This window comes from Monodelphis domestica, chromosome 7, assembly GCF_027887165.1.
Source record: "Monodelphis domestica isolate mMonDom1 chromosome 7, mMonDom1.pri, whole genome shotgun sequence".
Classification (NCBI taxonomy): Eukaryota; Metazoa; Chordata; class Mammalia; order Didelphimorphia; family Didelphidae; genus Monodelphis; species Monodelphis domestica.
The window spans coordinates 67,275,757-67,300,592 of NC_077233.1; the positions used below are offsets into that span (position 1 = coordinate 67,275,757).

Here is a 24,836-nt window from a genome sequence, read left to right on the forward strand (position 1 = left end):
TATAAATATAAGATGGTCACCAGGGAATATATTCCCAATTTATGAATATGCCCAAGCCAACTGGGTTTTATAGAGAAATTTAATTTATAATACACTGATTAATCAATAGAAAAAGAGAGAAAGTAAGAAAGGAGTAAGAATGAAGGGTCTCAAGCCAATAAGGCCTAGACCTCAGTCCTAAGAGATAAATCAGTCAGTTGGTTTTATCACTCACCCACGATCTCTCTAGGTAAGGCTTCTCATGCCAACCTCAGGCTCCACCTTCAAGAGAGCCTCCTTTCAAGAAATGTTTCCAGAGAATTCTCCTCCTGACTCCTCCTGAGTTCACCTTCCACAGCCTCCTTCAAGACCTCTCCAGGACCTCTCTCCTCTCAGACCTCCTTCAGAGCAAAAATCATTTCCTCATATATAAAGGGATGGCTAAAGTTCCTTGTAGCTTTAATTTTCTCTGATTCGTTGATTTTTTTCACCTAAGCTTTAAGCTTTACTCTCAAAACACCTTTCACCCCTTTTACAGCATCTCCTTCTGGAAAAGTTCCTCTTCATTCAATTTGGGACAATTTAACAGCTCATTAAGCAGTTAAAAGAGGTTCCCACCCCCTGGTTATTCCTTACTTGAGAAGAAGGCTGAAGGCCATAAAAGTCATACAATATACTGACAGTTACACAAAACAGACCTTTAACGAAAAATAGCCTAAGATTTATAACCCTGCATTAATAGCCTTTCCAGTCTTCCCACAAAGTCAGGGGAACATATAACTCCATCCCTTTCCTTGAAGGGAAAGTCAAGCCTTGGTCATGTTCAAGGTAGATTCTGACAATCAGGAGGCTAATGGGAGGAGAGGAGAAGGAAGGGTGAAGAAGACACTCCAGTCCTAAATCTGATTCAGTTTTCAGATTAGGTAGGACCATTTGCCTTTCCTGCTTGAAGGATTCATGTCACAGAACAAATGAGAGCATAGATTTAGAGCTGAAAAGGTCATTGGGTCCAACCTCTTCATTTTACAGGTAAGGAAACATGCCTAAAGAGTTTAAAGTGACTTGTCCAAGAGCACATAGGTGCTAAGTCTTGGAACTTAAACCCAGTTCTTCTGACTTCAAATCTAACATTTCCTCACTAAAAGTTGGAAGGAACCATCTAATCTTCAGCAGGCATGCCATTTAAAACTTCTCTGACAACTAGCAATCATACAGCCCCTCTAGACCTGGCCTGGAGTCCAGTTTTTTCAATCCTCAGCACTTTTGTTGGAGAGAAAGAATAATGGTCAGTTGACATTCAGATAAATCAGGGTTTACTACATACTTTTTGTAATTGTTTGATTAAGGGAGATAGGTTATTTTATTGATTGGTAAAGTTTTCATGTTATTAGTGGATATCAATAATTCCTTGTTTTTTTTTTTTTAATTTGTAACAGTGTATGCAACATTCTACAGCTTTAGTCTTCACCTTCTCCTCTACTGAAAGAAAGGAAGTGTTTTTGATGTTCTTTTCTCCTGGACCCAAATTGGTCAATTACTCATTTAGGTTATTCTAGTCATTTGTCTATTGTTCTTCTGGCTCTGGTTCTTCTCTTCTTTCTTGCGTTAATTCACAGAATTCTTCCACATTAAATTCTTGCCACGTAACACCGCATTACATTTTTTTTGCCAGTATTCAATCAACTCTTCACCAATGGACACCCACAAAATTTCCAGTTTTTTGGAATGATACAATATTTTGCTGATTATATAAAGCCCCAGAATGCCACCCAAAACTATTAAAAGAGATTAACCTAATAGTCTACACAAAGGATATCTACCCAAAAGGATGAAGATTTCCTATTATGTAGAACAGGGATCCATTCTGTAAAGGGTCAGATATTAAATACTTTAAGCTTTGGGGCCAGGAGACAAAATCTAGATTATGTATCTACTTAAATAACAAGAAAGAAAACAAATTCCCATTAATTTTTTATTGATGAAATTCAAAATACAATAATAGTTGTGTTCAATTTTTGTGATACACATCGACTAATGAAAAGAATAGAATTGGAGAATAATTTTGGAGGGAATTTTGCTTAATAGGAATTCACAGTTAGTGTTCTCTACTATCAAAATAAATTGTAAATGTTCATCTGTTAATGCATATCTATAATGAAATATTGTGCATTTAATCTTTAAAATGTCTTTGCACAGGGACAGGTACTGCCAAATACTGATAACAATCCATGAGCATATGATTTTAATAGAGCATATTCATCATTTGGAAGGCATTTATAGGATTTGGTTAGATTCTTGATATTTGCCTTTTAGCATGTCATTACATTATAGATTAATCACTTCTAATTGAAAATTATGTGGAAGTCCCTCAATTGCACAATTAAATTTATTTTGAAATATGAAAATTTCTTTTGCACTTGCTGCAGATTTGTATGGGAAAGGAGATCTTGCTTCTTTAATTTTCAACAGCACAGGAAATATATAAACATCAGTTGTTGAATTGACTTTACTTCAGTATAAATTTTGCATATAAGTGCCTAATAATTTAAGTTGAATTCATTATGAAACATCAAGTAAGCAGAAACTAATTTCAAAAGCCATTCAGAGTTCAACAATAGTGGTCAAAGGAAGTTCTTCTTGTTCAGAAAAAAAAAATCAATAGTGGTCTTGATCTCAAAAAATTAATAATAAAACTTTTTTTCTTCTTTGTATTTGGACCAGATGGCTATGCACTGGTAATAAAGAAAAAATACAACTTCACAGTATGGCAACATGTGTAGCATTTGAAACATAATTGAATTATATTTCATAATTACCATTTTGTAGTATGCTCAGCAGCCATGCACAGGGAGGAGAGTATAACACAGCTTCTCAACTCTGCCATTGCGGCATGAAGACAGCCACAGAATATATAAATGAATGAGTATAGCTATCTTCTAATAAAATTTAATTTGTAAACACTTCAATTTTGATTTCACATATTTTCATTAAAAATATAAAAAATATTCCTAGCTTCTAGGTGGTACAAAGACAGGTAGAAGGCTAGATTTGCATCATGGGTAAGAGAATGACTATGATTTTAAAATATTCCTTTAGAATGGTCAGCTCATTGAATTGGCTAATTAGCTTATATACCTTGGACAGTCTTGGAAGAGAGACACAAACAGGAAGAAGACAGTGAGCTATACTACATTTTGTAAATTTTCCAATAATCCCTGCCTACCCCAACATAAAAACTTAAAACTTATTTTTAAAAAGTAATATTTTTCTAGTGAAATTATATAGTTGCAGATCTTGTTTTTGCATACCATAGTCTGAAAATCAAAACTATAGATGATGCAAAGAGATGCACGCTGAATGTAAGCTATGCCATATTTCCCGTGGTAATTTGCATTGCAAAAAGTAGCATAAAAGCTATATTATCCAGTTAATATTTGATCAGAAAAGGAGATGGGCAATTCATGTGGCAAGAAGGAGGGATAACAGACTGAAACTGTGAATAGCATCCTGGTACCTAGAAAATGTAGCATCTAGCACAGTACCTGATACATAGTAAGGCATTAATAAAGACTTGTTGATTGTCTGAGGATAGAGGAAGACCTCTAATATATTCAGATAGCTCTCTTATGAAGGATTTATGGACAGGAGCCACAAAGAATAAGAAACATACATCATTGGGTTGCAATCTGTGCAAATGGAAGGAGAATCTGTATCACAAAAAATCAAAGACCCATTAAAATATTGCAATATAGATATATTTTTATTATAAAACAAAAGAAAGATGTGAATCCCTCCATCAGCCAATGTTATCATAAAATGTATAAAGTTTTATTGTATAAATAAAAAGAGGGCATTTGAAGAAAGTCTTAAAACCTGGACATACTAAATCTAAACCCCCAAATTAGGTGATTCTAAGAGCAAAGCATAAAAATATTTCTGCAAAGAAAATGAAAACAATTTTTTTCCATTTGAATAAGTTTATTTAGTCAATTTAGAACATTATTCCTTGGTTACAATAATCACATTATTTCCCTCCCTCCCCTCCACCCACTCTTCCCGCAGCCAACGCACAATTTCATTGGGTATTACTTGTGTCCCTGATCAGAACCTATTTCCATGTTGTTGTTTACACTAGGATATTCATTCAGAGTCTACATCCCCAACCATATCCCTTTGACCCATGTATTCAAGCAGTTGTTTTTCTTTGGTGTTTTTACTCCTGCAGTGTTTCCTCTGGATGTGAATAGTGGTTTTTCTCGTAGATTCCTCCGAGTTGTTCAGGGTCATTGCATTACCACTAATGGAGAAGTCTATTACATTCGATTGTACCACGGTGTATCAGTCTCTGTGTATAATGTTTTCCTGGTTCTGCTCCGCTCACTCTGCATCAATTCCTGGAGGTTGTTCCAGTCCCTATGGAATTCCTCCACTTTATTATTCCTTTGAGCACAATAGTATGCCATCACCGACATATACCACAATTTGTTCAGCCATTCCCCAATTGAAGGGCATCCCCTCATTTTCCAATTTTTGGCCACCACAAAGAGTGCAGCTATGAATATTTTTGTACATTTTTTTTCCTTATTATCTCTTTGGGGTAGAAAATGAAAACAATTAAACAGCATAACAAAACTTTTAGGATGCAATCAAACCATTCCTCAAGGAATAATTTGTATCTTTAAACACTTTTACCAGCAAAAGAAAGATCAATGAATTGTGACTATAACAATAACAATAAAAAAAATGAGCCCCCCAATGAAAAATGGGAATTCTAAAAATGGAAAAGGACAAAAAACAAAATTTTAAATAAAAAATTCATTGTTTTGATAGATAACATTAGATAGTACTTTAAAAATTAATAGCTAATATAATTTTAAAAAAGAAATCAAGTTTTAATAACAAAAATGAAAAATAATTCACAATAAATGAAGAAAAAATTATACAAAATTGTTTTGCCCAAGCGAACCAAATGTACAACAAAAATACAAAATACCTTTATAAACAGAATAAGGAATAGAAATCTAAAATAACTCAATGTCAGACCCAGCAATACTACTACTAGGTCTGGATCCCAAAGAGATAAAAAATGGGGGGAAAGGACATACTTGTACAAAGATATGTATAGCAATTCTTCTTGTGTTGGCAAAGAACTTGAAACTAAATGTTCATCATTTCAAGAATGGCTAAACCAGTTTTAGTATATGATGGTAAAGCTTGGAAAGACATATTAAATGATGCAAAGTGAAGTGAGCAGAACTAGGAAATGTAGTAAATAATAACAACAATGGCAATATATATTGCATGATATATCATATTACCTGCGATCCTGGGGTAGGGAGAGCGAAGAGGGAGGGAGAGAATTTGGATCATGATGTCAGAAAATGATTATTAAAAATTGTATTAGCATATAAGCTGGGAATAAAATTTTAAAATAACCCAATAGCAGAAAAGTAAATTAATCTTTAAAAGTAAAATTAGACTTCCTGTGTCAAGATGCCAGATCTCTCCAAAATTCTCCTCCAAACAATTTTTTTTAACTCTTACCTTTCATCTTGGAATCAAGACTGTGTCATTGGTTCCAAGGCAGAAGAACAGTAAGAGGTAGGCAATGGGGGTTAAATGACTTGCTCAGGGTCAGCTAAGAAGTGTCTGAATCTAGATTTGAACCCAGGACCTCTTGTCTTTGGGCTTGGCTCTCTATCAAACACCTAGTTGCCCCCATCCAAATAACTTTAAAACAAAGCCTTTCACCAAATTTTGGAGCAATGAAGTAGTTCTTCAATCCAGAAAAGATTGGAGAATCAGTAGGAAAAGGTTTGTCTCCCTAGAATGAGAGGGGAGTGCAGTGACACTAGATCAGGGATCCAGAGCACCTCAGATGGTGATGGCCACAGACCTGCTCACACACCAGAGAGGTCTTAATCCAAAGCAAGCCAACAGCAGGCCTAGTCCCAGTGAGGGTCAGTAAGGAAGGCCTCCAACTGGATCTTAGCCTACAGCAGCCCTGCTGCCAATGCAGGCCACTAGCAATGCCCTCTACCATGGAAGCCAGCAGCCATGGCCCCATTCCTAGAGCAGCAAGTACTCAACCCTGAATAAGATACCAATGAGACCAAGATAGCAGTCAGGCCCTCCACTATGCAAGCAGGCAGTGAAGCTTCCCACTAGTACAAGCCAGCAGGTATCCCCTAAAGATCCTGTAAGCTAGAAACAAGGCCCCATAGCCTACAAGAAGCAGCTTGGGACAGTGACCTCTCCAACCAAGGAATAGAGGCCAACTTTAATATAGAGTGAATAGTTACATAATAAACTGGAAAAATGAACCAAAATAAAAAATTAGAGCCTAATTATAGAAAGTTAGGATAGTGATAGGAAGGATCATGGTACAAATCTAGAAAAGAATAGTGTCAAAATAGCTACAAGTGAAACCTCAAAGAACAATGTGAATTGGAGTCAGACCCAAAAAGAACTTTTAGAAGCAGTTAAAAACAGGTCTTTAAACATCAAAGAGAAGAAAAATTGGGAAAAGAAGTAAGAACCATGCAAGAAAATAATGAAAAAAGAATCAACAGCTTGGTAAAGAAGCTCATTGAAGAAAACAATTCCTTAAAATTAGAATTGGGCAAATGGAAGCTAATGACTCCATGAGGTATCGAGAAACAATAAAGCACAATCCAAAGAATGGGAAAAAAAAATCAAAGAAAATGTAAATATCTTACTGGGAAAACAACCTACTTGGAAAATAGTTCAAGGAGAAAAATAAAGAATTAATCGACCAAATGAAAGATATGATTTAAAAAAAAGAACATGGATAGCGTATTTCAAGAAATTACCAAGGAGAACTTCCTTAATATCCTAGAATCAGAAAGTAAAATGAAATATAAAGAATCCAATGATCATCTCCAGAAAGAGATCACCAAAAAAAAAATCCCAAGAATATTATAGTCAAATTCTAAAGCTCCCAGGTTAAGGAGATAATACTACAAGTAGCCAGAAAGAAACAATTCAAATATCATGGGGCCATTGTGAGGTTAACATAAGATTTAACACATATTTCCCCCTTCAATTATAAGAAAAGACATTTTAACCTCCATATTTTTAAATGAGCCAAATTCTTACCCACTCACCTCCCTCCTCTCTGAGACAGTAAGCTATTTAATATTTATTTTACATGTTTATGAGTGTAAAATGTTTCCATATTAATCCTTTTGTGAAAGGGAAATCAAACAACAACAAAAAAATTGAAGAAATAAAGTGAAATATAGTATGTCACAGTTTGTATCCAGACTCCATCAGTTCTTTCTCTGGAGTCAGATGGCATTTTTCATCAGGAGTCCTTGAGGATTTTCTTGAATCACTGTATTTCTAGGAATAGCTAAGTCATTCATAGATGTTCATCATATAATATTGCTGTTACTGTGTACAATGTTCTCCTAGTTCTTCTCACATTACTTTTTATCATTAGTTCATGTAGATCTTTCCAGTCTTTTCTTAAATCATCCTTCTCATCATTTCTTAAAGCACGGCAGTATTCCATTACAATCATATATCACAACTTGCTCTGCCATTCCCCAGTTGATGGGCATCCCCTCAGTTTCCATTTCTTTTCCACTACAAAACAGGATAACATAAGATTTAGCTGCTTCTACCTTAAAGGATTAGGAGGCCTGGAATATGATATTCCAGATATCAAAGGAGATAGGCTTACAACCAATAATTATCTACTCAGAGAAAACAAGTAAAGTCCTCTGGGGGAGAAAATGGATATTTAATGAAATGGAGAACTTCCAAACATTCCTAATGAAAAATAGAACAGCATAGAAAATTAGATATTCAAACAGAAGACTCAAAAGAAGAATAAGAAGGTAAACAGGAAAGAAAAATTGTAAGGCATCAATAAAGTTGAACTGTTTATATTCTTAGATGGACAGATAATACTTATAGCTCTTAGGAATTGTATCAGCATTATAGAAATTAGAAGGAATATATATACACAGAGGATGTGGGTGTGAATTAACTACAAAAGAAAACTATAGAAAAATAAAGAGATGAGAAAAAGATCTGTTCTGGGAGAAGAGGGGAAATGAGAAATTGAATGGGGTAAATTATCTCAAATAAAAGAGGTACAAAAGAGCTATTATAATCAAGGTAAAGATGGAAAGGTGCTGGGCAATGATTGAACCTTACTCAACACATTTGACTCAAAGAGAATAACATATGCACCAAAATAGATATGTAAATCTATCTTTTAGGAAAATTTTAAATTAAATTAAATTAATTAATAAACAGTAAGTGTTATAATAACAAAATTAATTAAAATTAATTAATTAAATCAAGAAATTAAATTTTAAACTTTAAATGGAAATAAAATAAATAAAATTTTAAAAGGAGAAACTAAAAAAAAGGAAAGAGTTTTAGGGAGTTGGGGTTCAAAAGTAAATCACTTATTAGAAGAGTCAGTAAAAGAGAGAAAAATAAAAATAAATATGATAAAAGTAAGATGGAAGTAATAGATTTAAGTTTAGGGTTAAAGACTGAATATAATAATTTTAGGTCACCAAGGGTTTTATTTATAAAATCCTAATGAATCACTCAAGTCAGAATGGAGTTTATGGTGATTTAATTACAACAGGAGGAAGAAATTATCAGAGGGAGAGAGAGAGGGAGAGAAGGAAAGGAGGTTAACTCAACCACTCTGGCTCAGGCTGAGCCAGGTGGGAGTTTAAGGCCTTGGAGAGCCAAGGCAGAGAAGGGAGTCAGTCCTTATCACTCATGTGACCAATCTGAAGGAAAGCTGTCTGCGGGCCTCCTCCCAGCTTGAGCTACAGGATCAAACTGGCGTCTAGCCTTCTCCACAGGAAGAGACAAGAACTCCAGAGGCTGTTTTCTACCTCACTTCCTGCTCTCACATGTGCCAATGGTAGCTCAAGCTTGGCTTAGGACAGCCCAAGGGGGCAGTTAGATGTTTCTGATTTGTCATTAGCTAGCACATGCCCGTGTAGTTCTGAATTTCAAAACTACTCCACCCTATTTAAACCATTCTTTAGAAGATTGGATTTAGCTATTTCCTGATCAATAACAATAGAAATACCTGGAATAACAGAATCAGGTCTTGGAAACTACATTCTCCACCCTACTCAGTGTAACAAGATTACGAAGGGCTGCAGCAAACTCAAGATTAAATTATTTGAGAATGTGGCCTTCAAAAGACATGTGCAAAAAAAGGACAGACCTCTGGGCAGTTGTAGGTCAAGCTAGAGCCACCATTGGCACATGTGAGACGCAGGAAGTGAGGTAGAGAACAGCCTCTGGAGTTCTCGGGACTTCTTGTGAGGAGGGCTAGAGTTCAGTTCGAGGCTGGTGCTTGAGGTTGGAGGAGCCCCACAGACTGCTTTCCTTCAGATTGGTCACGTGAGTGATAAGGACTGATCCCTTTCCCTGCCTTGGCTATCCAAGGCCTTTACACCTGCTTTGGCTCAGCCTGAGCCAGAGTGGTTCTGAGTTAAACTTCTTTCCTTCTATCCTTCTTTCCTTCTCTCTCTCTCCCTCTCTCTCTCCCTCTAATACTTTCTTCCTCCTGTAAAGGTGGAAATTTTAGCTTTTAGGATTGATGTAATATTGAACAATGGCCGCCAAGGTATTTACTTATGAAATTCCTAAAATGAAACACTCAAGTCAGAATGGAGGTTTAATCACACTGGGAGTAGGGAAAGGAGAGGGAGAGAAGGAGAGAAGGGAAAAGGGAAAGGGGCTACTCAACCTCTGACCAAGGCAGAGGGAGTTTTAGGCCCAAAGGGCCAAGGTGGAAAGAATCAGTCCTTAACTCACGTGAGTGATCTGAAGGAAAGCTGTCTGCAGGCGTCCTCCCTGTTTAAGCTCCTAACACCAACTCGCGTCTAGCTCTCTCCACAGGAAGTGAGTGAAATCCAGAGGCTGTTCCTTACCTCACTTCCTGTGTCTCACAAGTGCCAATGGTTGGCTCTAGCTTGGCTTAGGACAGCCCAGGTGGGCAGTTAGTTATTTCTGATTTGTCATTGACTAGCACATGCCCGTGTAGTGTGGGTGTGCACAATTTTTGGGTGCTATACCAAGATGGAGACTTTTAAAATTCACACTCCTGTTGTAATTAAAACACCATAAAAATTTGGCAGCTGACTTGAGTGTTTCATTTAGAAATTACATAAGTGAATTCCTTGGCGACCTTAAATTAATATATATCAGTCTTTTAAAGTGATTTCAATATCACATAGTGTGGGTGTGCACATTCTTGGGTACTAGACCAAGCAAGATGGAGGCAATTTAAAAATCACAGAAGGAAATACAGAGTTAATTATTATACCTGTAACAACAGAGGCAGATAGCAGAATGGATCAAAACCCAGAATCCTAAAAAATGTTGTCTATGAAAAACACATCTGAACCAGGGAGACATACACAGAATAAAGGTAAGGGACTAGAGAAGAATCTATTATGCTTCAGCTGAAGTGAAAAAAAGAATGAGTGACAATCATGATCTCAGACAAAGCTAAAGCAAAAATAAACCTAATTAAAAGAGGGAATGAAATTATATCTTGTTAAAAGATACCATAGACAATGAAGTAATATCAATGTACACATAAGTTAAATGACTTACAGGAGGGCTATTGAAAGATAGTACAATTAAATGGAAACTAAATAATCTGACTAAAATAAAGTGAATCGAACAAATCACAGAAATAATAATTTCATTAACAGGAATGACAACAGCAAAGCAACATATCAAAATTTAGGGGAGCCAAGCAATTCTTAGGGGAAAATTTATATCTTTAACCACTTATATCAATACATTAGAGAAAGAACAGTTCAATGAATTGGGCATGAAATTTAAAATGTTAGAAAGATAACAAATTAAAAATCACCATTTAAACACCAAATTGGAAATCTTGAAAAGCAAAGGTGAGATTCATAAAACAGAAAGTAAGAAAACCATGGAGCTAATTAATAAAGCTCAAAGCTGGTTTTATGAGAAAAAACACAATAGGTAAAATATTGGTTAATTTCATTTAAAAAAAGGAAAGAACATCAAACTACCAGTATCAAAAATAAAAAAGATGAATTAACCTCCAACTAAGAAGAAATTATAGCAATTATTAGGAGTTGTTTTATACAATTACATGCCAATTAATTTGATAATCTAAGTACTTATAAAAATGTAAACCACACAGATTAACAGAAGAGGAATTAAAATGTTTTAAGAATCTCATCCTAGAAAAGGAAATTGAACAAGCCATCAATGAACTCCACAAGAAAAAATCCCCAGGACTAGAAGGATTCACAAGTGAATTCTACCAAACATATAAAGAACTCACTATTTGACAAAAACTGTTAGGAAAATTGGAAAACAGTATGTCAGAGACTGAACTTAGGCCACATCTCACACTGTATACCACAAGAAGGTCAATGTGGATACATGATTTAGACATAAATTGTAATGCCACAAGCAAATGTGGGGAGCATGGAATACTTTACCTGTCACATCTATGGATAAGAGAAGAATTTAGGACTAAACAAGGGATATAGAGCATTATAGGATATCGAATGAGCAATTTTTATTATAATAATTAGAAAGGTTTTGTCAACACAAGGTAAGATTACAAGCAAAGCAGAGAAAAAAATTTTTACAGCAAATATTTTTGATAAATTTGTTAAATATCTCATTTCTCAAATATATACAGAATTAAGTCAAATTTGTAAAAATAGAAGTCATTTTCCAATTGATAAATGGCCAGAGGATGTGAACAGGTGGTAATTTTCAGATGAAGAAATCAAAACCATCTATGATCATATGAAAAACTGTTCTAAATCACTCTTGAGTAGAGAAATGCAAATTAAAAGAACTCTTACCTGTCACCTCAAAGTTATCAGATTGGCCAATATGGCAGAAAAAAAAATGAGAAATGTTGTAAGTGATGTGGGAAAACTGGGATACTAACACACTATTGCTAGAGTTCTGATCTGATCTAACCATTCTGGACAGCAATTTGGAACGATGCCAAAAAGGCTATAAAACTGCACATACCCTTTGGATCTAGCAATACCACTACTAGGTTTATATTCCAAAGAGATTACAATGGAGGGGAAGGACCTCGTTGATCAAAAATATTTATTACAGCTCTTTTCATGGTAGCAAAGAATTGGAAATCGAGGGGCTGTCCATCAATTGGAGAATGGCTGAACAAGTTGTGGTATATGATTATCATGGAATATTATTATGCTATAAGAAATGACAAGCAGGTTGATTTTGGGAAAATCTGGAATGGCTTACATGAACTGATGCACAGTGAAGTGAGAACTAGAAGAACATTGTACACAATGAGAGCAATATTTTTCGATAAACAATTATGAATGACCCAGTTATTCTCAGAGATGCAGTAACCCAAAGAATCAGCGATTCATGATGAAAAATGTCATCTGTCCTCCAAGAAAGAACTGATGGCATCTGAATGCAGACCAAAACAGACTATATTTCACTTTCTTTCTTTTTCTCCTTTTTTCTGCATGAGATCTCTTCCACAAAATGACATGGAAAAATGTTGTACATGATTTCACATGTAAATGATATATCAGATTTCTTCCTGTCTCAGGGAGGGAGGAAAGGTGGAAGAGAGGGAAAGAGAAAGGGTGGGAAGGAAGGAGAGAATTTGGAACTCAAAACATTGTTTAAGATTGTTAAAAATTGTTTATGAATGTAATTGGGAATAAACAATTTTTTTTGGTAAATTCTGCCCCTTCTGCTCCTTTTGGGCACTTCTATACTTTGGAGCTATGTAGTATCTCAAATTATTGCCTCTATTATTGAAGTTCCTTATTGTTGGGGTGGGGAGAACCACGTTTACATCGGTCTTAATATCAATTCTAAGATAGAAAAGTAGCAAGGGATAGGCAATTGGGATCAAGTGACTTGCTCAAGGTCATTCAGGCAGGAAGTATCTGAGTTCAAATTTAAACCCAGACCCTCTTGACTCCTGGTCTGGCACTCTATCCACTATGCTATTTAGCTGTCCCTTGACTTCTTAGTCTCTTGTGCTGGGTTGTGATCTTACTCACTGTGTGGACATACACATGTGTGTTCCCATCCTGGATCTTCTTTTCTTTTCTTTCTAAACTATTTTTCTTAGTGATCTTGTTAACAAGGTGGTGAATGGATTAAGTTCACGACTTGAAATCTGAAAGAACTGAGTTCAAATTCTATCTCATACATTTACTAGGAAAAGATTGAACAAGGGTAAATTTATTCTGGATCTGATTTTTCACTTAGAAGGAAGAACTGATTGTTGAAGAAGAAACTATGGGAATTCTAAGAATAAGGAACTCCTTTCTTCTAGAGAAGAACAGGAAATCGAACCTACTCTGAGATGTACCCCAGATTTTGGGGAACAGATTTCAAAAGTCTCATGAAAAATAGGTAGGATTCCATAAATGAGGCTTCTGTAGGGGAAGTCAGGCCAAGAGAGGTAAGATACATTCAGGAATGAATCCTCAAGTCACAAATGTAAATAATCCCAAAGAGGAAGGAAAATAGTTTTTTGTTTTTTTTCTGAAGAGATCAATGGGGTTGTATAATGTGTTCACCAATCAACTTATGTATATTAAAAGAAATATAATGGCAGCAAGGCTAGGTAGTAGAAGATGACAAATATTTAAGCTCTGTCAGGAAAAACTTTCTAACAATTAGAGCTGTCTAGAAGTAGAATGAACTTCCTCATAAGGTGATGGATTGCCTTTCTAAAGTTAGGTTATAGTAAATAGAATATGAGTAAATGACCTCAACAATCTAGTGTTTGATAAATCCAAAGATCCCAGCTTTTGAGAGAAGAATTCACTATTTGAAAAAAAACTGCAGGGAAAATTAGAAAACAGTATGGCAAAAATTAGGTTTAGATCAACATCTCACAGCCTATACCAAGATACGGTAAAAATGAATATATCATTTCGACATAAAGGGTGATGTTATAAATAAAACAGGGCAACATAGAATAGTTTACCTATCAGATCTATGAAGGGAAGACTATATGACCCAACAAAAGATAGAGAACATTACAAGATGTAAAATGAATAACTTTAATTATATTAAATATAAAAGTTTTTTTACAAATAAAACCAATGAAACCAAGCTGGGAAACAACAAACTGGTGGGGGGGGGGGAGGATTTTAAGCAAATTTCTCTGATAAAGATCTCATTTCTCAAATGTTTAATGAATTAAATCCAATTTATAAGAATTCAAGTCATTTCTCAATTGACAACTGGTCAAAGGTTATGAGTAGGCAGTTTTCAGATGAAGAAATCAAACCTATCAATATGAAAAAATGTTCTAAATCCCTTGACTAGAGAAATGCAAATTAAAATAACTCTGAGGTACCACCTCACACCTATCAGATTGTCTAATATGATAGTAAAGGAAAATTGTAAATGCTGGAGGAGATGTGGCAAAATTGGGACACTCATGCATTGCTGGTGGAACTGTGAACTGATCCAACTATTCTGGAGGGCAATTTGGAACTCTTCCCAAGGGGCTATAAAAGCATGCATACGTTTTGATCTAGTAATACTACTACTAGATTTGTACACTGGAGAAAAATTTTTAAAGGGGTGAAAGGACCTATTTATACAAAATTATTTTTTTATAAACCTATTTATACAAAAATAGTTATCCCTGTTCTTTTTATGGTGGTAAAGAATAGAAAATTAAGGGGATGTCCATCAATTGGGGACTAGCTAAATAAATGTGGTGCATGTTGGTGATGGAATACTATTGTGCTCTAAGGAATGATGAACAAAATGATTTCAGAAAGAGCTGGAAAGACCTACATGAACTGATGGAGAGTGAGATTAGCAGAACCGGGAAAACACTAGACATAGCAATAGCAATATTGTGGAATGATTAACTGTGATAGACTGAGTTATTATTGGCAATACAATGATCAAGGCCATTCTGAAGGACTTAGAACAAAGAATTCTATCTACCTCCAGAGGAAGAACTTTTGAAGTCAGAATGCAGATAGAACCATATGATTTTTCAGTTGTTTATTTGGGTTCATGCTTAGGGGGTTTGGTTTTATTAAGATTACTCATCCTCAAAAATGAATATGGAGGGGGCAGCTGGGTAGCTCAGTGGATTGAGAGCCAGCCCTAGAGATGGGAGGTCCTAGGTTCAAATCTGGCCTCAGACACTTCCCAGTTGTGTGTCCCTGGGCAAGTCACTTGACCCCCATTGCCTAGCCCTTACCACTCTTCTGCCTTGGAGCCAATACACAGTATTGACTCCAAGATGGAAGGTAAGGGTTTAAAAAAAATGAATATGGAAATGTTAATACATGTATAATACAGATTGAATTGCCTGCCAGCACTGGGAATGGAAAGGGAGGGAGATAAGTTCGATCATATATTTTAGGAAAACTGGTATGGAAATTTGTTATAACATATAATTGGTAATAAATTAATAACTCCCCCAAAATAAAGTTAGGTTATAGTGAAGATTTTTAGGATTGAATTGGATTAGATGCCCACCGAGGTTCCTTCCAGTTCTCAAATTTTGTAATTCTATGTATATATTTAAGTGTATATATCATGCCCCAAGTACTCCTCTGTGCTGAAGACCAACATAACATTTATAAAAGCATTATGGCTTATAAAAGAGTTGACACACTCCATATCATTTTATCCTCACGATGATACTTGGAGGTAGATACTAGAGATTTTTTAAATTAAAATTTATTTTTTTACATTAACATACCCAGATAACAACTCCCTTCTTCTCTTCCCTCTCCCTATTAGAGAAGGTATCATTTGACAAAAAGATATGTTTATCTATAAAATTATATCCTGCCTAAACAATTATCAGCAAAGCAAGATTCTGAGAATAACCCCAAGGGATTCAGGCTAAAAAATTTTATCTACAACCAAAGAAATAATTGTTAGCGTCTGATTGCAGATCAAAGAATGCCATTTTTTTTACTTCATTTCCTTCATGAATTTTTAATTGTATGTGGTATGTGATTTATTTCAAGGCATGAGGAATATGGAAAATATGTTATTGCCTGACAGCATTGGTATAACCTATACCAGACTATTTATCACCTTGGAAAGGTGGAGAAAGGGAGGAATAGAGACAATATGAATTGCAAAAAGTCAGAAAACAATCGTCAAAAATTGTTTCTATGTGTAATTGAAAAAAGTTTTTAAAATTAGGCTTGTTTTTATTTTTATTTGGAGATAGACTTACATAAGTTTTTTTTTCAAACAATATTTCTGTTACTATATATAATATCTTGGTTCTGCTTGTTTCACTCTTCCTAATTTCATATGTCTTTCCATGTTTTTTAAAAAAATTCTGTTTTTGCTAACACCATCTTCAGCCAGTCTTCTCTTTTGTAAAATATCCTCCTAATTTGTAGAATCCTAGATCTAGAGCAAAAAGAGTTCTTAAAAATCATTTAGTCCAATATCTTCATTTTTTCAGATGAAGAACTAGGACCTAGAAAGATTAAATTACTTATCTGAGGTCACATCTCTATCTGGCTACCTTTAAATTCCAACTAAAATCCCATTTTCTGCTGGAATCCTTTCCCAATTCCTTTTCATTCCAGTGCCTCCTCTCTCTTAATTATTTCTTATTTATCCTGTTTATACATATTTGTCTGCTTGTTGTCTTCCTCATTAGATTAGGAGCTTCTCAGGACAGGGATTGTTTTTTGCTTCTTTTTGTATCCCTGGGCACTTGGCACAGTGCCTGATACATAGCAAGTCTACAATAAATGTTTACTGATTGATTGATGTAACAGTTGGGCTATTCATTCAACTGTATTCCAGTTTGGATTGTAGGCATTCTTCATTTTTTTTAATGTAAATAATTAGACTTTATTCTTTTGAGGAGGAGGCTCTGCAATGTTCTAGGGCTTGAATTCCAATCAGTTCATTATCCATAAATTAGAACTTTTGGAGGACTTCCATCTGGGGAATCCCATTTCTATCTGGACTTTACACTGGAATCTATTACATGGCAGAAGCAAACACGCTGTGGATGTATGTTTCCATGCTTACTACTTAGATATAAATGAAGGTATTATTGAAATTATTTATTGCATTTTCAAAGGATGATTTTATTACATACATGGGATCATAGACTCAGAGATGAGAGGGGAACTTCAGAGGTTACAACCTGTCATTTTATAGATGAGGAAACAGAAGCCTTGTGGCAGAAGGACTTTTAAGAAAACATTTTGCTCGAAAAAAATGTCTTTGTATTCAACAATTAGCAGGATTAGGATTTATATTCTTTGAACTTTGAGTTGACTGAAGATATGTCTGTTGTAGAATGTCATCTACAAAAAACTTTTTAGTTCCTTTCTCATATCTTCATTAAGGATGCCCTATATGCATGCATAAATTATTATTATAAAATTTTTATAGAAATGAAAAAGGATGTTGAAGGACTAGTAGCTACTGAAATTAGTCTTTTTCGGGGGGGGGGGGGAGAAAAAACATTCAAATCTTTTCCCAAGCATCCTCCCCCTTTCCTCCTTCATATATCTTGGAAATTTATTCATTAATGCTCGCAAAACTGGGATGAATTATAGAATGAAAATGCATTTAAGTATTTATGTGCAAGGCACTGTGCAAAATATGAAGATAAAATTTTAAAAGTTAGTCCATAATCCTTAAGGAGCTTTCATTATTTTTTCTATTATTTATTTTAAATGTTCCTTTCTTTTTAAATCTTGAGTTCCCTATTCTCTCCTTCCTTCCCATCCTTCCCCTACCCACTGAGAAATGATGTAAAATATATTTTGATTTTGTTTTTAAGCAAGAAAAGAAAGAAAACTATAGTTCAATTTCCACTCAGAATTCATCAGTTCTTTCTCTGGAGGTGGATACCATTTTTTCTTCATAAGTTCTTTGGAATTATCTTGGATCATTTTATTGATCAGAATAGTCAAGTCTTTCACAAGTGATTATCATCACATTGTTCTTATTGTACATAATGATCTCCCAATTCTTCTCACCTAACTTTGGACCAATTCATATAGGTCTTGCCATGTTTTTTTCTGAAATCATTGTCCTCATCATCTCCAATAACACAACAGTTCTCTATCACAATCCTATACCAGAACTTGTTCAGCGATTCTCCAACTGAGCATTCCCTTGATTTTCAATTCTTTGCCACTACAAAAACAGCTGCTATATTTTTATTCATGTGGGTCCATTCCCTTTTTCTTTGATCTCTTTGGGATATAGTCCTAGTAGTGGTATTGATGGGTCGAAGAGTATGCAGAGTTTTCTATCCCACTGGGTCTAATTTCAAACTGTTATCCAGAGTGGTTGGACCAGTTCACTATTCAACCAATAATTCATTATACCTATTTTTCCCACATTTCCCAATATCCATCCCTATAATTTGGCATTTAGGATAGGTGTTAGGTGGTACCTGAGAATTGTTTTAATTTATCTTTCTCTAATAAAAGTGATTTAGAGCATTTTTTTCAAATATAACCAGAGATAATGTTTATTTCTCCTTCTGAAACTTTCTGTTTATATCCTTTAACCATTTATCAATTGGGGAATGGTTCTTATTTTTTGACTCACTTCTATACTTAGCATATATTCTAGAAATGAGGCCTTTATAAGAGAAACTTACTATAAAATTTTTTGATATTACTTCACTGTCCATGGCAAAATGTAGTTTCCATGATCATCTCTTTTAATTAGGTCTATTTTTGTTTTGTCTGAGATCTAATATATGGAACTGTTTTCTTTGATAATTTCTTGAAAAATTATATCTATGCTTTTTTTTTTTCAGGCAGTCCAATAATTCTTAAATTATCTCTCCTCAAACTATTTTTCTATGGTAGTGTTTTTTCCAATAAGATTTTTTCACATTTTCTTCTATTTTTTCATGTTTTGACTTTGTTGTATTATTTCTTGATGTTTCATGGCGTCATTAGCTTCCACCTGCCCAATTCTAATTTTTAAGAAGTTCTTTTCTTCAGTGAATTTATGGGCTTTTTTCCCTTTAAGACAATTTAGGAGCTTATACTTTTAACAATAACAACAAAATGTTTTGTACTAACAAACATCAAACAAGAACATTTACATATATGGAATAAAATATGCAGATTATGCATATAACCATGAATCTATTACATACAACTTCCATTGAAAAAAATAATAAATTCAGCATGTTAGTTTCAAAGTTGTGAATTATCTTTGTATCCTTCTGAACCTATTCTCTTCTGTAAAAAAAAAAATCCACAATGAATGACCTTTTTTCTTCTGGTGTCTCAATCATTAGACCCCCTCTTCATCCCAAAGCTCTCCTGCTCCAAAACAATTTAGAAAAACACAACAACCTTTTTGTATAACAAATAAACAGTTAAGCACTGCAGTCTATACACTGGGTATGCCTGAACATGAATATTTCAGCCTGGAGCTTACCTTCTAAGAGCAGACAAATAACATATATAGGAGAGTGGCCAGAGAAGGGAATTTTGGCCTGGGTAGTCATAGAGATGGCAAAGTGATATCTAGGTCAGTTAACTGTCATGTCCTTTCTAGAAAAAAATGTTTCTAAAGGTAGGGAAATAAAAGTAATGGCAGACAGATAGCTTGGGTGGACAGGTAAAGCATGGTCTGGAGTTAGATCAGCTTAGGAGATCTCTGGAGCTTGGGAGCCTAGTTTGAACTCGTTCAGTCCTCAATCAACTATACTGGGGTTTGGGGTAGAAGCTCCAAAAATGAGTGGATCAACTTCCTCAGGCGGTTCAGGGTCCAAAATGAGAGAAATGGGAGGCACCTCCAAAATGAACTTCTGTGCATTATTGGTGTGACCCAAATTCTCTCCATAATTTTGTTTGTTTTAAAATTATAAGCTTCTGTAGTGGCAGAGATTGCCACATTCTTTGAATTTCTCTCCCCAGGGTCTGGCACATAGGAGGCATTTGATAAAGATTCATTGATTGATTTGGTACATTTTCTTTCAGATGATCAGTAACTATTATGTTAGAATCCATAAGGGTTGACTCTGCTGTATTGAGAAAAGAAAAAATTGTTATAAAAAACTTGTGGGTTTTCTATTCAGTTTGATACTCTCAGAATTATCTACCTTGAATCTTTCATCAATCTTTCTAGAAACTAATTTCCTCTCCACCCCATAATGTTATGAAATGCTACTGTTCATCATCTGCTCCATTAGTCTTGCCCTTGGTGACATTAACTGGTTTAGGGCAAAGAAGTTTCTAGACAATTGGCCTCCTCTTGTGGTGACTGATTGACATCAGATAAACTTCTTTAGGAAATGGGAACAGGATATGTCATTGTTCTTTCATTCAATCCCATTTTTAGGCATCAATAACTTGTTCTCTTTAGATGACATTTAAGCTATGATATTGATGCTACTGGCTTTTTCATTCTTTATTCTAAATGTAGTATTGATTATGATCAATAATAATAATAATGTTGACTTAATTTGAAATTTTATCAAATTCTTAAAATTTCTCTATTCATTATTACAAGTTGATAAAATATAATTATAGTGGTTTTGCAAATGTTTATTATAAGCGTGGGAATATGAGTTGTACATGCGTTCAAAGAAAATTTTTTGCTGACCCCCCCCCCCTCCCCAGGATACAAGCAAAACCAATTTTTCTAATCCCTTTATTTACTTCACAAGAGATCCTGTGAGCCATCTTTACTTTATATATATATATATATATATATATATATATATATATATATATATATATATATATATATATTTTAATTCTGACCTTCTATCTTAGAAATAATACAGGGCTTCTGTATTGATTTTTCCTGCATACATTGGTTCTAAGGCAGAGAAACAGTAAGAGATTTGGCTAGGGTCACAGAGCTAGAAAGTATCTGATATGGATTTGAACTCAGGACTTTCCATCTCTATACCTGGCTATCTACTGAACTGCCTCATTGCCTCCACCATCTTTACTTTTAGCCACAACATTTTTGTTTTTCAGTTTCATTTATAACAAAAATGTCAAGATTCAGTTGTGAGCTATATACATATGCAAACACATTGGACATAGACCTCACTTTTACATTACCAATTGTTAACATTGATCATCTTGAAACCACATGATTCTTAGCATCCTTTGTACTGTTTATTAACACTCACCAGACTGAGGATCATTTTGTGGGTTTAAAAAAAAAAATCTTAAATGATTTGCCCTGGTGAAATAATAATAGTAACACAATCTATTGATAGTAAGCATCTCTGCAAGTAGCTTGAATGGCTCTTAGAAAGCAAATATTATTATTGCCAGTGTTATTCTTAAAGCCTTTTTGGCTTGGTAGAACATTCTAGAGGTGGAATTTCACTAGCATAGATCTCAAGAAACCAGTCATGTCTGTAGCACAGTGACTCAATGGAATAAGACTTTATGAAGGTAATCAAGAAATATTTATTGTGTTATTCATTTGATCAGTATCAACTGTGTGTGTTGTATGCTTTAAAAAAGAAATCAAAATCAGTATTATTAATAACTCAACAATTAAAAGTTTAAAAAATAATTTTATTGAAGAATTTATTTCTTACATTATTGTAATTATTCCAAGTATCCCTCCCTTCATTCCAGAGAACTATTTAATATGACAAATTCTACATTTTTAGAGAGGAAAAAAAATCATAACTAATCAATACATTGAAAAAGTCCAAAACCTGAACAATGTGTACACTTATGGATCTCCCACTTTCCCAAAAATGGGGGAGGGCGTTTGGGGGTATCCTCTCTTATATCTCATACATCTTCATTTGAGTCCTGCTTGATCATTATAGTAACTGTGTACTTTTCTTTGCTCAACACTTTCTTCTGCATCAGTTCATTTCTTAGATCACAGCAACATTCCATTAGATTCATGTACTATAATTTGTTTAGCCATTCCCCAATGGATGGGTGTCTACTTTGTTTCCAATTCTTTGCTATTGTAAAAAGTACTGCTATAAATATTTCTGTTTATGCGGGAACTTTTTTCATTAGATGGTTTCCTTCAGACTATGAGCCCAGGAATAGTCTTTTGTTAAAAGAGAAAGGATATTGTTTTAGCCACTTTATTTGTATTAATTCCAAGGTTTTTTTCCAAATGGTTGCAACATTTTACAGTTCCACCACCAATGTACCAGTGTGCCTCTCATTTCCCAAATCCTCCAGTTTTAAGAACTGGCATTTTTGAAGGTTATCCCCCCCAAATTTACAGAGTACGAGGTAAAATCTCTAGGTGGTTGTGATGTGTATTTCTCTTTTCATTAGTAATTTGGAGCTTTCTGTCATATGGTTGTGAATACTCTGCTATTGATCATATACTCTGACCACTTATTTACTGGGAAAAGGCTAACAGCATTACATACATGCACATAAACACATACACAATTATTTATTTATATAAGATACAAACTCTTGTTAGAGAAACTTGACATGATTTTTTTTTGGCCCAATTCAGTGACTTCCTTTCTTTTCCTAGTTATGTTAATTTCGTCTGTGAAGTAGCTTTTCACAAAAGTCATCTATTTTATCTTTTATAATTGCCTTTATCTCTTGCCTGATTAGATTTACATCTCCTCCTCCATAGGTGAAAGTGGAACATGATCCCTGTCTTTTCTATTTTTTGAAGTGTTTCAGTTGCATTTAGCAACTAATAGCCTAATTTCTGTTAGACTGCTTTCCACTTTTCTCAGTAGTATTTATCAAATATGGCATTTTTACCTAGTTATTTTGTTTTCCTCTGTATCAAACACTGGGTTAACTGAATTCTATTGATTCTACTTTTTCAACAAGTTATCTGTTTTTAAACATAATATTCTTTATGACTGTTGCTTTATAATATAGCTTGAAGTCAAGATATGCTATTCCCCTTTCATCCCTTCTTTTCACATTTCCCTTATATTCTAGATTCATGATTTTCCAAATGAAAAATTGTTATTTTTGTCAAGTCCTATGAAGTATCCTTTTGGTAATCTGATTGGTATGGCATTAAAAGTATAAATTAAATTTGGTATTACTATCATTTTTTATTATATTTGCATGGACTAGCATTGGGCATTGAATTTCCTCCAGCTATTCCAAGTGTTATTTCTTTAAAGTTATTTTGCAATTGAGTTTATGCAAGTCCTTTGTGTGCTTTAGAAGTCTGATCACCAAATAGTTTATGTACTTTGTAGTTTCATCGAATGGGATTTCCCTATTATTGCTTTTTTCATTGTTATTATCTAGAAATGCAGCTGTTTTTTTTTTTTTTCAGGATTTATTTCATAGCTTGTAACTTCGCTGAAGCTATTGTCTGAATGAATTCACCTGCTAATTCCTTATGATTTTCCAAATGTGCCACCATATCATCAGCAAATAGAATACTTTTTATATCCTCTATAACTACCTTTGATGCCTTCTTTTGTCTTAGTGTTGTTACGTTTCCAGAACTATATGAAATAAAATTAATCTAATTATTCTGGAGGGCAATTTGGAATTATGCTAAAAGGGCTATAAAACAATACATTCCCTTTAATCCAGTAATATCACTACTAGATCTGTATCCCAAAGAGATTTTTAAATATGGGAAAGGACTTGTTAGTACAAGTTGCTGTTCTTTTTGTGGTGGCAAAGAATTGGAAACTAAGGAGATGTCTCTCAGTTGGGGAATGGCTGAACAAATTGTGGTATGTAATGGTGTGAATCTTAAAACTGCTCAGACTCTACCTTAGAACATTTGGTTAAGGCTATTCCCTTATTGTAACAAATGGGAGGTACTTGTTCAGGAATGTATTGGGAATTTTAACATTACTCCACCCATACTTAGGCATACTTCAGGGGAAAATAAAGTTGTAAACTCCTTACTGAACAATGAAAAGTCCCTAACTCATACTTATAGTGAAGCTAAAACCTTAAGCTAGGTCTATTTTTAGATCTAATACAAAAGGGTGCTAAGAACCTATAAAGGTTAAATTAATCACTAAAAAGTCAAGCAACTAACAAAAGGCAAGCTTAACAAAAGAGGTGTGAAGTTTTAGTCTACTCAGAGAAGGTGAGAACTAAGAATGGGCAGTCCTGGGAAAAAGCGTCTACTGTGATTGGTAGATGTGAAAATTTAGGGGAGGTGACATACGAGAAAATTTCTTTAAAAGGAAGGGACTTATTGAATTTGAATTGGTTGGAGTTGGAGTTCAGACAGTTAGAGTTCGGACTAGTTGGAGTTCGTCGTTGTTGTTGGAGTTTTGGAGTTAGTGTGGAGGAGCTGGCTCTCTGAACTTAGTTGGAATTTTGCTTGGGACAAAATTTTGTGGTGAGTGGATAAAAGACTGACTAGTCTCTCTTAAAGCTCAGGCCTAGGCCATTTTGACCTAGACCCTTCCTACTATTTCCTCTTATTCTGTCTCTCTCCCTTCCCTTAATTCCTTCATTTGTATTAATTAAAATCTCCATAAAACCCAGCTGACTTGGGTATATTTTAATATTTGGGAATTTTCCCATGGCGACCACTTATTTTTCAATTTAAATCAAGACACTAAAATTATCTTTACAGTTTTGGAAATTCACAGTCTTGAAACCCATATTTTCCCAGTCATAATGGTGATGGAATACTATTGTGCTATAAGGAATGATGGACAGATGATTTTAGAAAGAGCTGGAGAGACCTTCATGAACTGATGTAGAGTGAAATAAGCAGAACCAGGACACCATTGTGCACAGTAATTGCAATATGGTGGAAGAATCAAATGTGATAGACTTTGCTACGGTTCTGAGGGACTCAGGAAAAAGAATGCTATACTTCCAGAGAAAGAAGTATTAGAGTAGGAATGCAGA

General features: G+C 34.6%; 1 protein-coding gene across 2 annotated transcripts in view; it reads right to left on the bottom strand.

The window, feature by feature from the left end:
* Positions 1–3,941: 3,941 nt before the first annotated feature.
* FAM120A (family with sequence similarity 120A) overlaps positions 3,942–24,836 on the bottom strand; it is a 178,981-nt gene continuing 158,086 nt past the window's right edge. The window contains exon 18 of one of the 2 annotated variants that reach the window (XM_056804801.1): positions 3,942–7,590. In XM_056804801.1, the coding sequence (XP_056660779.1) occupies positions 7,570–7,590 (21 nt within the window). In that variant the 3' untranslated portion in view covers positions 3,942–7,569. The remainder of the gene's footprint in view (positions 7,591–24,836) is intronic. The other variant, XM_056804800.1, reaches the window with a different exon arrangement.